General features: G+C 50.0%; 1 protein-coding gene across 1 annotated transcript in view; it reads right to left on the bottom strand.

Annotated features, from left to right (window-relative positions):
- The window catches only part of MYLK (myosin light chain kinase), a 186,335-nt gene that overhangs the window by 71,906 nt on the left and 99,919 nt on the right, over positions 1-14,510 (bottom strand). The window contains exon 17 of the mRNA XM_090277598.1: positions 7,453-7,569. Within this exon, the coding sequence (XP_090133724.1) occupies positions 7,453-7,569 (117 nt within the window). The remainder of the gene's footprint in view (positions 1-7,452; positions 7,570-14,510) is intronic.

Consider the following 14,510-nt stretch of genomic DNA (forward strand, 5'->3'; position numbering starts at 1 on the left):
TCTAATATGTCACCAGGTTGAAAACTCCTGGTCTCCCTCCCCAGGCTGTGTGTCTGCATGAGTGTGTGAGTGTGTGTGTGTGTGTACGGACGCGTGCGTGAGCATGTGTTTAGAAGTGGGGCTGGGCACAGGGAGAAAGAGTATCAGGGACAATTCCAAGAGACAGGAAAACCTGTAAGCACTCCTCTTGATATTGAGGATGAGGGTTCCAAAACCAGGGACCTGAGGTAAGTCTCTGTTTCCCTTGGCCGGGGCCCTCCCAACTGTCCTTCTTTCAAGACCAGCACTTCTGACATGCACCAATGGCAACTTAAAGAAAGGTGAACCTGACATTTTGTTTGTGTCCCCCTTTTTAAGGACAAAGAGGAGAGGGCAGAACATGCACAGACATTTCTGTGTCCCTTGGCCCCAGTGCTCTCTTCACCATCTTTCTCCTGGAGAGTTCTGGGGCCTCAGAGGAGGTAAATACAGAAGGCTCAGGGTTTCTTTGTTTGTTTTGTTTCGCTTGTGTTTAACTGGTAGGTAAACCAAGGCCTAAGCAAGCAAAGGGTGAGAGACCAAGGTTTCCTGGGTGTCTGAAAGAAGGGAGACAGGGCCTGAGATTCTTCTCTCCTGGTGGGGTTGTGTTGGGCTTTGCTTTTGAACGTCGTTAGAGTACCACCGAGAGAGAGGGGTCTAGTTTGGCTTTGTGCTCAGTAACTATGGGATTGTGGGCAAGTAATTCCAACTGCCTTGGGTCTCTATTTCCATGTCCATACACAGACAATGACATTTATTTTCTCTCCCTCACAGTGTTACATGGCGCAAAGGAGAGATGCATGAGACAGTGCTCTGGACAGCAGAAAATGACTGTTTCCTATTAATTCATCACTCCCATCCATCCCATTTCTTCGCCTCCTTCCAAATCTGCTTTAAAACTCCCCACCTTCAGAAAGCCCTCCCTGATTGGCCCCTATGCATGTTTCTAGCCCTGCACCTGTCCTCAGCTCTTGGGTGCTGCTTCACACTGAGGTGTGAATGCACTTTCCTGTCATGGGCTTTGAACTTTGTTTTTAGAAGTTCTAAGCACCTTATCTTTCCCTGTGACCACAAGGAAAGGGGCTCATTTTCCTTTCACACCAGGCATAGCCCCAACTTAGAGCCCTTCTTTCTTCTGCAGTCCCTCCCCCACCCGAAGGGCGATGTGTGTGCACCATGAGCCGATAGACCTCCTTGGGAACCGCAGCAAGGAGTAGGCAGAAGGACCATGTGCTTAATCAAAACCAGCTTTGTGCTCACACAGCTGCCCAGGAGATAAAAATAATAGTAATAAAAGCTTAAGAGCAGCTTGTATTTTTTGTCTATTTTAATCAGTTGGTGATGAAATTGAACTAACTCCATTTCTAGATATGGGCCCTAGGGCTGGAGTCCTTTGCTGGTCTGGTTGTGCCCCGAAGAAGTGCGGGGAGGAAGATGGCAGTGGGGGATGTGGGGGCCTCCATATAGAGAGGAAAACATGCCCTTATTTGGACAGTGCCTCGTTCCTTCCACTCCCGGGCTAGCTCTGGACTCAGCCCTCCAGGGGTGCATTTTTTCTTCTGTCTCCCCCAAGAGCTCTAACCCTAGGTAGGGAGAAAGAGGTATAGAGAGGCTTTTGGGGAGGCGGTCGAGTTTCCAGAAGCCCTATGAGGAGTCAGGACAGAGGGGTTGGTCTCCCTCTATTCCCAAGAGCAAGCAGCGTGCTGGCATAACCAGGAGAGCCTAGTTAGGAAATAGCTCCTTTCTGGCTGTGCTGGGTGGTGACCGAGGCCTTGGGGAAGTTCCCGAACTTTTCTGAGCCTGGCCTTTTCCACTAGGAAAACGGGAGCAATGACACCCCAGCAGAGGAGTGAGTCGGATGTAAAGTCATCACTGGCATTTACTGGGTATTTCTCTGTGCCTGGAATAACGCTAAGTGCCCCATGTGCTTGCCGCACAGTAAGCCACACCCTTCACCAATATTCAAGTGTTTCTGACCTACTGAAACACCAATTTTATTTTGTTCAAACCAATACACGTTAGGTCCCTGTGATGATATTAGGGATAACTGTGAAAACGGGTGCAGGCTTATGAATATGGCAGGACTGAGGCCAAGGAAAGAAGGGTGGGTTGAAATCCGTTCAGCCCTCTTCAGAAGTGGGCAGGGTGGTGGCTGGGTTGCAGCATTTAGGAGCCAAGGCTTATGTCTAGGTTCCTGCCCAGTCAGTTGTTAGCTGGGGGCCATCAGCAAGGACTCGGTCTCTGTGTGCCTCAAATCAGGCTTCTTTACTGTCACTCCCCTAAGCCCCCTTGTCACAGTTCTCAATGAGCTCCAGCTTGCCAAATCCAATGGCCAATGCTCAGGGTCACTTTATTCTACTTGGCAGCAGCATTTGATGCATCCCTCGCCATTGTTCCCTTTCTTATCTAAAAGACTCCCATTTGGCTTCTGGACACACCCCTCAGATTTCTTCCTGTCTCATTGGGACCGTTCCATCTCAGCCTTCTTCACAGACTTCTGTGCTGCCCTACTTCTCAATGGTGGGCTCTGCTTGCTTCCCTGCTCCATCCACAGCCACTCCATAGGGACATCATTCAGTCCCAGGGCATTAAATGATCTCATCGTTCTCCAAATCCTGTCTCCCGTCTTGGCCTTCATCCTCAACCTGGATGCATCTAAATGCCTGTCTAGGTGACACGCCTGCCTGGATGTCTAGTGGGCATCTTAAACTCCACATGCATGAAACTCTTGCTGTTCCCAGAACTCTTGTACTCTAATCTCAGTAGGTGGCACCAGCGTTGGTCCTCACGCACTCCCCACAAAAATTAAGAGCTGCGTTTGACTTCGCTTTCATCAGCAAATCCTATCAGCCCTTCCATCAAAATAGATTATGAATCTGACTATCTGCCACCTCTTTCACGGAGCCTAAGCTGCCATTGTTTCCCGCATGGACTATGGCAGCAGCCAGCCAGGGGTCTTCCTGTTCTCCCCCTTGCCTGCTCTAGGTCTGGCCACCACATGGCCACCTGCGCGAGCCTTTAGATGTTCAGTGTCGTACCATCACAGTTAGACAGAATCCAGTTCCCCTGCTGCAGCCCACATGGCCTGGCAGATCTGGTTGCTGGTCCTCCTCAAACTCATTTCCCATCACTCTGCCCCTTATCAGGCTCAGCCATCCTGCCTCCTTTCTTCACTTCCTTCAGGTCTCTGTTCACAGGTCACTTCCTGAGAGGCCTCACCCTTCCCATTATCCCACTTTTCTTTTTTCAAAAGTGTGACATTGCCTGAGATTTTATGACATGTCTGTTCATCTATATTATTGTCCCCCCCCCCCCATTAGAATATAAATCCCTCAGAGCAGACACTTGTTTGTTCACTGCTTTTAACCTCAGCTCCTGGAGCGGTGCCTGGAGGAGAGGGCACTCATATTTGCTGGTGAATTATTGTGTGGGTGCCCACTGGAATGTTACCTCCTTCCACGCACGGCACAGCCGTCCATGGTCACGAAGCCCTTGATCTCAGCAGCAGTTGAGGCAAGATGCCCTTACCAGGCTATCTGGGGAAAGGCAGCCTCAGCTGGGAAGGATGGGCTGAGCCAATGAGGGGCACTGAGGTGTCTTCGGACTCCTGTCTTGGTATTTTTGACCAAAAAGGTCTTTGTTTCCTCACCTCTCCCCTGGGTCAGAATAAGTGGAAAGGGGTCATTCAGGCCAGGTATGCAAAGGACTTCCCAGAAGGATGAGCTCTTACTAAGGGAGTCTTGGAATTCTTGGAGAATGGATACTGCCATGTTATTCATTAGACAGAAGGCCACACTAGGTCATGGAAAGGTACAGGCTTCAGAACCAGACATACCCAGGTCCCAGTGTTGCCAGGGTAACTCATTTGTAACTCCCTGTGCAGGGTGGCTTGAAGGGTGCATGTTGAGAGACACCCAGAGACACTGCATCTCCTGTGTGCTGTCTTCGTGACCTGGGAAGGCTGCTGACCCTCGCTGAGCCTCGATTTTCTCAGAGACAAAGACACTCTACCCAACTAATGCATAAACTACAAATGCACAAGGCAGGCCTTAAAGGTCAGCCTTTTTCTTCCTGGGTGAGCTTTCTGGCAGGTCTTTACCTGCTCTAGGCTTCAGTTTCCTTCTGCGGTACAAGTTGACACTTGCCTCTGCCACACTTGGAAGGAAGGGCAGTGTGGCCATAATGAAGACAGTGCACAAGAGCACCTAGTTTTCTCAGGGAAGAGACCCAAACAGCATGACTGAAATAGCCAGATCCGCTGCATCATAAAGGCTACCTCCCTTTGGCTTTACTATGAGAGGGAAACAGTAACGTAGTTAATACAGAAGAGCCAATGAGCCCAAGTCATTTTATGAGGTCTTAAAATATATCATTACATTGGCCACAGATGTATAGTCTTAGGGATGTTTGGCAACTGGCTGTGTGAATGACAGTGCTGTCAGGACAGGGCCCTGAGTGGCGGGGTGGGGGCTGCCTGGTGCCAGCCTCAGCCGCATTCCCAGCCCCAGAGGAGAGGGACCTCACTGCCCTTGGGAAACATGCAGGATGGGTCCCATCCAGAGGTCAGACAGGCAGCTGCGCATTGACAGAGGCTGGAAGACCCCACAGTGACTGCCCATCATTTCAAAGGGTACATGGACCCACTGGGATCTCTAAGTTAGGTGCTGTTGCCTTGGGAAGAGGGGAGAGCTGAGAAGATCAGGAGACAGACCAAGGACAGGAAACGTATTCAGCTGACTGGAGCACAGGAGAGGACAAGGTACTGAAAAAGGCAGGGGAGCAGTTAAGGAGAGTGCAGTCCCTTACTGCTTGCCCAGAAGTGGCTCTTGCTGGAAAAAAAGAGCCAAATGTGGCAAGAAGCCCACCTGCATGCAGGACACTAATAGATCTCCAAGCACAGCAACAGGGAAAAGAGAGGGTGTGGAGGGGACGCCCTTTGTCTCTTTGAGAAACAAAACCAGAACCCAGCTAAGAGTCAGATCTGTTGTCTCACGGGGTCTACCTCAGACCCTTTTCCCTGCTCTGCTCCAGAGACCCAGCTCCCAGTCTGCAGCCTGAGGCCAAATCCTGCAGAGGCCTCTTGCAGGAACTAGCGATAAATAATGAAGACCAGCAAGATTAATGGAGAGAACGAGAAAATGGACTAGAAGGAGACTCATTTTATGGGCATGAAAAAGCCCCAAAAGTTGTAGAATGGATTCCCTAAACCTTTTTAAAAAGAAAAAAATGGAATCCTGAAATTATTCTGTAGGGGAAAAGGAAATTTTATTTTGAAAACAAAATTTGGTTTTAAAAATAACCATCTGCTGTTTCTCAAAAAGTTGCTGACATTTTGCAGACAAGGAAAATGAATTGCTGTCCTGCCTTCAGCTAGCAGTGTAGATAGGACTCAGGGAGGCTGGGGATTCAAAAAGCAGATCATCTCATTAGCAGGACGGGCTTCCTTATAGATGCGCTGGAACCAGCAGGGCCTCCGCAGGAGTGTGGGGCAGTTAGAAGTAAGCTTCTAGGGTCAAGTTCGCGGAAATGCTTTTTTCTTTTCTTTCTTTCTTTCTTTCTTTCTTTCTTTCTTTCTTTCTTTCTTTCTTTCTTTCTTTCTTTCTTTCTTTCTTTCTTTCTTCCTTTCTTTCCTTTCTCTCTCTCTCTCTTTCTCTCTTTCTCTCCCTTCCCTCCCTTTCTTTCCCTTTCCCTCCCTCCCTCCCTCCCCCCTTCCTTTCTTTCTTTCTTTCTTTCTTTCTTTCTTTCTTTCTTTCTTTCTTTCTTTCTTTCTTCCTTTCTTCCTTTCTTTCCTTTCTCTCTCTCTCTCTCCCCTCCCTCCCTTTCTTTCCCTTTCCCTCCCTCCCTCCCCCCCTTCCTTCCTTCTTTCCTTCCTTCCTTCCTTCCTTCCTTCCTTCCTTCCTTCCTTCCTTCCTTTCTTTCTTTCTTTCTTTCTTTCTTTCTTTCTTTCTTTCTTTCTTTCTTTCTTTCTTTTCTTTCTTTCTTTTCTGCTGCAGCACTGGTATAGAGAGAAGCAGGACCTACCTGGGTGGCTGACAGCCCAGGTCACACAGGAGAGCAACTAATCAGCACCAGCAGACCTTACTCAGAGCCTCCAAACATGGGTTTCAAGCCCCCTTCTGAAACGACCATACATCTTAACCCATCAAATTTGTTTCCTTCACTCAAAGCCCTGTGGTAAATGCACCCAAGTAGATGTATGATATCTGACAATTTTAGCTTTACTGTTGGCTGTTGACAATTTCATTTGTGTTGCCATGTGTGTGTTTTAAAAAATATTTGTCTTTTTAAGACTCTTTTCTTCTCTCCCATACATTATATATTGCAGAGCTCATCTGTGACCAGGAAATCACATGATAAAATCCAGAATGGGGACAAAGATTCTATATCTTACGGAGCAAAAAAGGTTAGCATTTTATAACCCAAGTGATTAGATTCAGCAGTCAGAACGACAAAGCTGGTCTTCAAGGTACCTTCTTTGGTCACCAGTTTTTAAATAGTGTCACTAAAGGTTACTAACCAGCATTTCAAGGGCAAAAAATTGTTTTCCCCAAACTACCTTTTTAAACAGTTGCAAGCAAATAACAAAATACAAAGAAAGGGTAATCTGGCCAGGGCTTGGCCCTACCTACACTGGCCAGGGACCCCACCCCCATGTAGGATGCCTCCCCTCTCTGAATGGCCTCGGTTTTGTTCTGTGAAATAAGGGTGGTAGCCTAAACCATCACAAGATTGTTCCACTTCCCAGCCTCTAATTCTAAACCAAACATAGAGGGGAGAGAGAAGAGTCACAAACACACTGCCTGCAATTCATCAGGACAAATCCCAACTCCTCAGAGAGTGGTCTTGCCCCTTCATCACAGGGAAACTCCACCCAGACCCGGCAGGCCTCTGTCCCCACATGTCTCTTCCCTCCCTCTGCTCTAAGACTGTTGCCTTTTCCTTCTCGAAGAGGCAGCCCTGTCCCCTCTACAGAAATACACAGCCCCAACTCACCTCCACCATGAAGTCTCCCCACCTGGACCCCACTCTGCTCCCTCCTCCTTACGGGTCTGTCCTGCCAGCACTGACACTTGTTTGCTGTGGCTTGTAAAATACTATGCTGTCATTTTCCTGTGGGTGTGTCTTTTTTTCTCTCGCCCTGTGCCCGGCTTCCCTATTCAGCAAGGTCCTACAGGGCGGGGCCAAGACTGGGGAGGGGCAGCAGCAAGGTGCTCGACTCCTCCTCCCAGCCAGAAGTGGGGCTGAGGCCACACAGGACCATCGAGTAGGGCTCTCATTTTCCTTCTTGTCATGGTTTTGCAGAAGGTAGTGTGACACCCACCAGATGCCTCGGGGAGGGGTGGCAGCCTTGGGTGCAGTTCTGCTCAGGAATGGGGGAGGGGAGGGTGTCTGAGAAGTGGGATGCTGTGATGGTGCTGGGTGGGCATGACCTACCGTCCACAGTGACTTGGCAGGAGCACTCAGCCTGGCCGGCCTCATTCTTGGCTATACACTTGTATAAGCCTCTGTCCTCTGGCAGTGCCTTCTCGATGGAGATGGAGCACAGGGAGCCTGCAGAGGAAGAGGAAGAACTGTTGAGTGGACGAGGTATGGGTCCAATACCTGCCCTGGAACCTGGAGTACAGTATGCAAGCATTATCCACGTGGGCAGCTGCTGGGAGCCCAGAAGTCAGAGGCCCCGTGGGAACCAGCCCCTCTACTCACCAAAGCCAGGGTACTTTCTGCTGATAACCCAGGTCCAAAATAACTGATCCTTAAGCACCCTCCCTCCTGGTACCCCCAGGCCCCTTCCAGAGAGTTCTCTTATGAAGACATTAAAAAAAAAAAAAGAAAAAAGAAAACCAGTACAGAAGATGAAAAAGAAACAGCACTCTGCCCTCAAACACAATGAAGGAGCAGATGGACACAGGCCGCGCACACTGGGACATCACCAAGAAAGATCAACAGTAGTCAGGCACAGGTTTACGGACCTGTGTCAGAACAGTGGTAGGTGGGGCAGCTCTGCTCAGTTTATAGCAGTGATTCTGGGACGCATCTTAGAAAAGCAATTTTCCAACCAAGAGGTGGGGGTTGGGGAGGGCAGGAGTGCTTGTCCAGCAGGGGCACTGGCCTGTGGGAGATCTGTTGGGAGAAGTTGACTATAGCCTAGCACCCTGGAGCTGGTTTTTCAGGAGTGGTATGAGTTGAGAATTGTGGCCAATGAAGGGCACTGGGCTGGAGGAGGGCACTTTGGAGCTGCCTCCTTTTGGTACCGGGTCATTTGGTCATTTCAGAAAGGGGTGGAGGTGGCCTTCTTTCCCCCATGGACTCACACCAGGTCTACCCTTGCCCCCGCACATCTCTTCTGGCCTGCTGGGGTTGTTGGGGTTGGGGGGCGGTCAGTCTGTCCATACACAGGAATCTGGGGCCTAGTCCTCACCCATCCTGGGTCTGTTATCCCACGGTCAGATCCTTCTCTAGGGGATCCCCTTGCAGAGTTTCCCCCGGGGTGTGGGAGAGGCCAGCTGAGGACTGGGTCTGCTGGGCCAGGTGGAATGGCAGCAATCAGTACCCTAGCTCCTGCCCTGAGACATTCAACAAGCCAACAGCATGAAGTCCTGCCCAAAGCTGCCCTTGCTGTGAGGGAAGCAGTCATCACCCAAGGAGGGGGACAGAGCCAGAGCAACGTGCATTCTGCTGCCTGGAGCCACTGGCTTTGGCCACGTCCCTTTCCCCACCACTGCCTGGCACCAGCCACTGGCCCTGGGTGGGCAGAGGTGTGTGTATCCCACCCAGGTGCATGTGTGGGTGCATGGCCAGGAGGAAGCTGACAGACATGACTCCCAAAAGGCCTTTGATCTAAAAAGCACCTCGATTAGACAGATGCATAGACTTGACCAACAAATACAAGGATATTCAGAGAAAGGATGATGTCAATTCTGCCCAGAGAACCTAACTAAGGCTGCAAGAGAAAGCTGAGTTGTAATAGTTCCCTTTGTTTCTTGGCACCTGAGTATGCCTTAAACAGAGAAACTGGTTCTCATTTATACCCCCCCCCCCCCGAGCATGCCTGCGCCTTCCCCCCTCTTCTTCCCTCAAGGCCATACCTTTGCTTGCTCTCCTAAGCTCCAAGGGCCCTTCTTTTGCCTCTAACCTGTTTCCTGAGCCCATGTAGCCCAGCTGGCCCACCTATTCTACCTCTGTGACTTTCTAAAGAAACTCTCACTAGTATTTGGGAAAAAAACAAAAACAAAAATCAGGGGAACCTCAGTTCTACTGACCATGCAGGGCAAGATGGCTGATCTGCACCCTCCTCTCCTTGCACAGATCGGGCCTCTCAGGAAAGGCCTCACTAAATTCTCCTGTAGGGGAGGCCAGCGGGTTGGATCTCTTTTACTTTAGGAGAGAGAATTTGCAGAAACTGCAACAGAAGTGATTTAAGTTGGAATTTTAGGAAGTCCATCATGAAAACATGAACTGTGAGGCACAGCAATAAAGAATGCGAATAACTATCTTCTAGAGAGAGAAATTTCCATTTATCTGGGAGGGCAGTCGAAGGCTAAGATGACCTCTGGCCCCAGCTCATGCCTTAGAGGAAATAGACCCCATCTTGCGGTCTCCCCTCAGTGTGAGGCTAAGGTTCCAGGAGCAGACATCCCATTCCCAGTGCATGTCCCATCCGAATCCTTGACTGCCTTCTGGTTTCAGTCCCTCAGCTGCCTCCATCCTGAAACCAAAATGGCACAAACTGCAAAGACAGTAGTGAGACCACCAGGACAAATGGAGTATTTAGACCACAGCCCCCTCCCCAGGGAAAGAGAGCAGGCAGCTTTGTCAAGCCGCTCAAAGCCTAGACCCCTGGCCACATGCGTGGGCTGGAGGACGGCCCCCAGGCAGGCTTGGAGCCTCTGCTAACTCAGATTGAAGAATCTGGTATTTCCTGTGGGACAGCTTATTCCTGACCTCCAGAAGAAAAATGTTTCCCAGCAGTTTTGTTTTGTTTTTTTCTTTCTGTTTTTTTTGAGAAGCCTCAGCCTGGTGGGGAATTTTGAGAGGGAGGTGAGGGGGATGGGAGCGCTTACCAGAGAATCAGAAACCCAATGAATGGCTCAATGGCTCAGCGAGAACTGTCCCTGGGAGAGCCACACGGTCACAGCATCTGAAGGGCCCCCACGTTGCTCCTTTTTTGAATGTGTGGGGTACAGAGAAGACAGGGGTGGGAGGGAGCGGTCCCAAGCCCTGGAGACTGATCTGAGGCTACTCTCGGTCAGCTGGCCTGGCTCCCCTGGCATGTCTGGACAGTGCGCCTCTGCTCCAGGTCACCTCCTCAGGGATGGTGCCTTCCATGTCCCTGTGAAGCACTCACAGCCATAGATGGACCTCTTCTGTGCCCTGAGCTCATCTTAATCAAAACACATCTCTCAAGCCATTGCTGAAACCTATGCCTGTCTCCCACACCAGCTCTCGGAGGGCAGTGACGGTACATCTATTATGAATGTTTTTCCTGAGCATGGAATGCAGTTACAGTAAAAAAAACAAAACAAAACAAAAAAACAACGCTATTTGAGAATGACAAAGGTGCACTTCTGTAGCAGGTGACCTGGTAAGATTTACGCAAAAGAAAGTCATGAATATTTAATCAAATATAACCTACCATGAAAAAGATAATATACAGGCATACCTTGTTTTATTGTGTTTCACTTTATATTGTGCTTCATAGATTTTGCCTTTTTTTTTTTTTTTGGTTTTTTAAAACAAATTGAAGACAAGACCCTTTACCAGCAAAAAGATTGCAACTGACTTTTTTGCCTTATCACTTTATCACAATGCTTTGGAACTGAACCTGCAATATCTCAAGGTACACCTATAGTTTCTTAAAGGAAAAAACCCCTCCTAACTCAAGAGTTCTGTAAGTGGATTGCACCTATACTGAAAAGGGCTAGAATAGTGCTTCACACATAGTAGGTGCTACATAAATCCTTGTGTTTGTAGGATGAACTTATACAAATTTTTGAAAAAGCTATTCCAAGATCCCACACTGAAGGCAATTAAAAAGGAATCATCAGTTGACAAGAGCAACAACAATGAATCCTTGTTATTAGATAGGGAGAAATGTTTGCCAGGAAAGAGGTCTGGCCTGGGACAGGAAACAAGGCACAATGATGAAAGCCCCTCTCAGGGGCAGCAGAGCCCCCGGGCTCACCGGCCTCCCACACCTGGGCCGAGTCCTGGGGAGTGCTGCTGCAGGTCCAGGAAGGGCCCTGTACGGCCCCCTACGGGCCTGGAGGGCAGGCACCCTGCGCCGCTGGGGGTGCAGGAAGACGGAGGAGACCTCCACCTGTCCTTCTGAGAATTAACGGACACTCCAACCAACCGGCTGCTGTCACACCTCCTCTGCTCTCTCTGGCACTAAATGGTGTGTGGACATAATCCTGTTTTGGGGGGTCCTATCCAAGCTACAGATTCAGAGAAGACCCCCTGAAACCTATAAACTGAGCATCCACTTGAAGTTGGTGCCCAGACAGACATGTTGATGTGGGGGGAGGAGAGCACACGAGCCTCTCGTGGCCTCAGGCTGGCGACCCGTGTCAGAAGGCATCCTGGAGGAAATGAGTCTTGATCTTAGAAGAGAAGACAGCACCCGCTCAGTGCAGTGGAGCATGCAGAGTTCCCAGTCAAGGAGAGAGGGGTGGAGAGGACACTGGGAGACCTGCGTGGCCACCCCCTCTGTCCTCTCCTACAAACCACTCAAACCACACCTTCCTTATTTCCACGGTGCCTTCACTGTGACCCCGTCACCCAGACACTGGCACTCAGTGGTCATCCACTGCTTCCTCTCTTTACCCCTCTGCCCCTACCTTTTCAAGCCAGGCAACAGGTTCTGTTACTTCTGTCCTTGCTTCTTGAACTGGCTATTTCCTGTCTGCCCCTGCCTGCCTACCTTGTTAGCTCAGGTCTCACCGCCTTTCTCCCAAGCCTCTTCAGTAGGCTCCTGACTTCTTTGGGCATGGAGTCAATGAAGACCCCTAGACCCCAGCGTGGTGTGCATTGCTCTTCACTCCAAACTCTGTCATGGCTCCCTGCTGCCTTTGGAACGGAGTTCCTCAGCATGCTGCAGGGTGGAGTGAGGCCATGCCTCCCACTACAGCCCAGCTGTGCTGTGAGCTGGTCTGTGTCCGCTGCTGCTGTGTCCCTGCCTGGGCAGCCCATGCCTTCCCTCTTTGGGCTGGGAGCCCTGGCCTCCCTTCAAGGCTCCCTTCTAGGCCCAGCTCTCTCACCAGAGCAGCCCCAGCACTCAGCTCCCTCTTCCCCTGCGCCCAGATGCTCATCACAGGCTCTTGACTGGGAGAGCTGAATCACGGGAGTGTGTGTTTTCTCTTTCTATCGACAGCAGATGTACTCATACCTCTCAGAGAGCCCTGCTCCCTGCAGTGGGGCCCACTGGAGTGGTCTCTGATAACACTTTAAGATAGGCTTTCTCCTGGGTCCTTGTTTAACTCAGGATCTGAGGCCTTGGAGAGTGAAGCTCTGGAGAAGGACTGGTGGGCAGAAAGTGGGGCTGGTATTTTGAGACAAGGCATTCTCTCTACTGTGGCAGATGGACAGGCCTGCTTCAGGGTCTGCTTCCTTCACAGCAGTGAAGATGCTAGAAATCTGGCAAGCCCCGTAGGGTCTCTCAGCCTCGTGACTATTGCTGACAGCCGAGGAATAGCAATTAGCAATTAGCATTTTTCCTCAATAGACAATGTTCTTGGTGAACTGATCGATCTTGAAAGGTTTCTCAGCTGTACCTGTATGCTGACATGCTAACAAGGCTTAACTTGGAGGTAACATATCATAGTGGTCTAGGCATCAGAACTGCCTGCATTCAAATCCCAGCTCTGTTACTAACTAGCTGTGCAACTTTGAGCAAGGTACTTAATTAACTTCTCTGTTAAATGGGCAATATAGTAGCTGAGAGGATAAAATGAGTGAAAAGTGTAAGGTGTCTAGGACAGTGTTGTGCACATAGTGTTCAATAAATGCCAGCTATTCTTATTTTTCAAAGGAGAATTGCAAATATTTAGAATACTTTTTAAAGTTGGATTTGGGGCTGTCTCCATAATCCCTGCCCACCTCCTTCCCATTTCTCTCTATCTTCTCCTTGTCCTGGCCTTCTTTTAATCATTTCTTCTTCCTCTGCTTTCAACCAAAACTGTCCCTTTGAGATGGTTTCTGGGGAAGGTGATGCTGAGGTAGCCCAGTCTCTACACCCTTTAACACTCAGTGACCAGCAGATACAAGAGAGTCCAGGTACTCTGGGCAAGAGTAGCCAACATCTAGGGCTCAGTTGTGTTTCTGAGACCAGGGCCGAGGTCTGCTTACATTGTTTACAAGTGGCTGCTGGTGGCCCCGCAGGTTCCATGCAGGTCTCAGAGCAGCTGCAGAGCTCTAGGCACTGCCTTCAGCTGCCTGAGTATCGGTCTCCCTGAGGTCAGTGCTGCCATGGACACCATGTTGTGCAAGCTGGTGTGACCACACATGCCCCAAAGACGTCAGCTGCCCGCCCTCCATCCTGCTGGAGGTAGCACCACAGGGGATCTGGGAAATGCTCCTGGTTAAAGTTTTGGATCAGTTTTACCAAAGACTTTCTAGTTGGGAAGGGTCCACGGGGGTGACGGGGAAGGCTGTGGCACCCTCTCTCCCTCAGACATCTTACCCGCCGTGGTAACCCTCATGCCCGCCTGCATGTGGCAGACTGAACTGGCAGAGGCAGGGGGAGGGACGAGATGGTATCTGGAGGACCCTATCCATGTGAAAAAGTTATCTTGTCAACACATTTGCAGAAACAAAAACATTTTTCTCTCTCCTGGTCAATGTCCCCTTTGCTGCTTTAGCACTGAGATTCAAAATGCTCAGCTGTTCTAGATTTGCTGTCTGAGATGCACAGTGAAGAGAGAAGCTTCATCATGAGCTGCGGGGGCTACTGCTATTGTAAGTGTTCTGTTCTGGTTTTTAGGAGGAAGAGAGGAAGCAGAACAAGGGGTCAGGAAGGGAGTGGAGGGGGTGCAGTAGGAGGACATGAAGGAGAGCAGCACAGTTGGGGGACGGGGGTGGATTTGATAGGACCTGTCCTCTTGGGCCTCTGCTGTGGCTGCTCTCTATCCCTCGATGTAGAATGCTCCTTGCCACGGAGCTTTGTACCTCGCCCTGCCTAGAGCCACCAGCATCAGCCTCAAGCTCAGGCCAGACTCTGTTCTAGCACCGGCCACCAGAGTGGGGTGTGGGAGTCTGCTGGCCTTGGAGCTCCTGCCAGGCTTGGGATTTACAAAAACATTTCAAACCAAATTGAAGGTCCAGGGAAAATCTCTCTCTCAAGCCCCATCACTTCTCTAGGTATAAATTGGCCCCTCTGAGAACTCCAGACCCCGAAAGGCCTCTGATGGCAGGATTTAGAGCTCCCCCCTCTTCTCCCCACCACCCAAGAATGTGAAATAGCAGCAAACAAAAGTCTCATCCAAATTAGGAAGTGA

This window comes from Furipterus horrens, unplaced genomic scaffold, assembly GCF_987537825.1.
Source record: "Furipterus horrens unplaced genomic scaffold, mFurHor1.1.pri manual_scaffold_1, whole genome shotgun sequence".
Lineage (NCBI taxonomy): Eukaryota > Metazoa > Chordata > Mammalia > Chiroptera > Furipteridae > Furipterus > Furipterus horrens.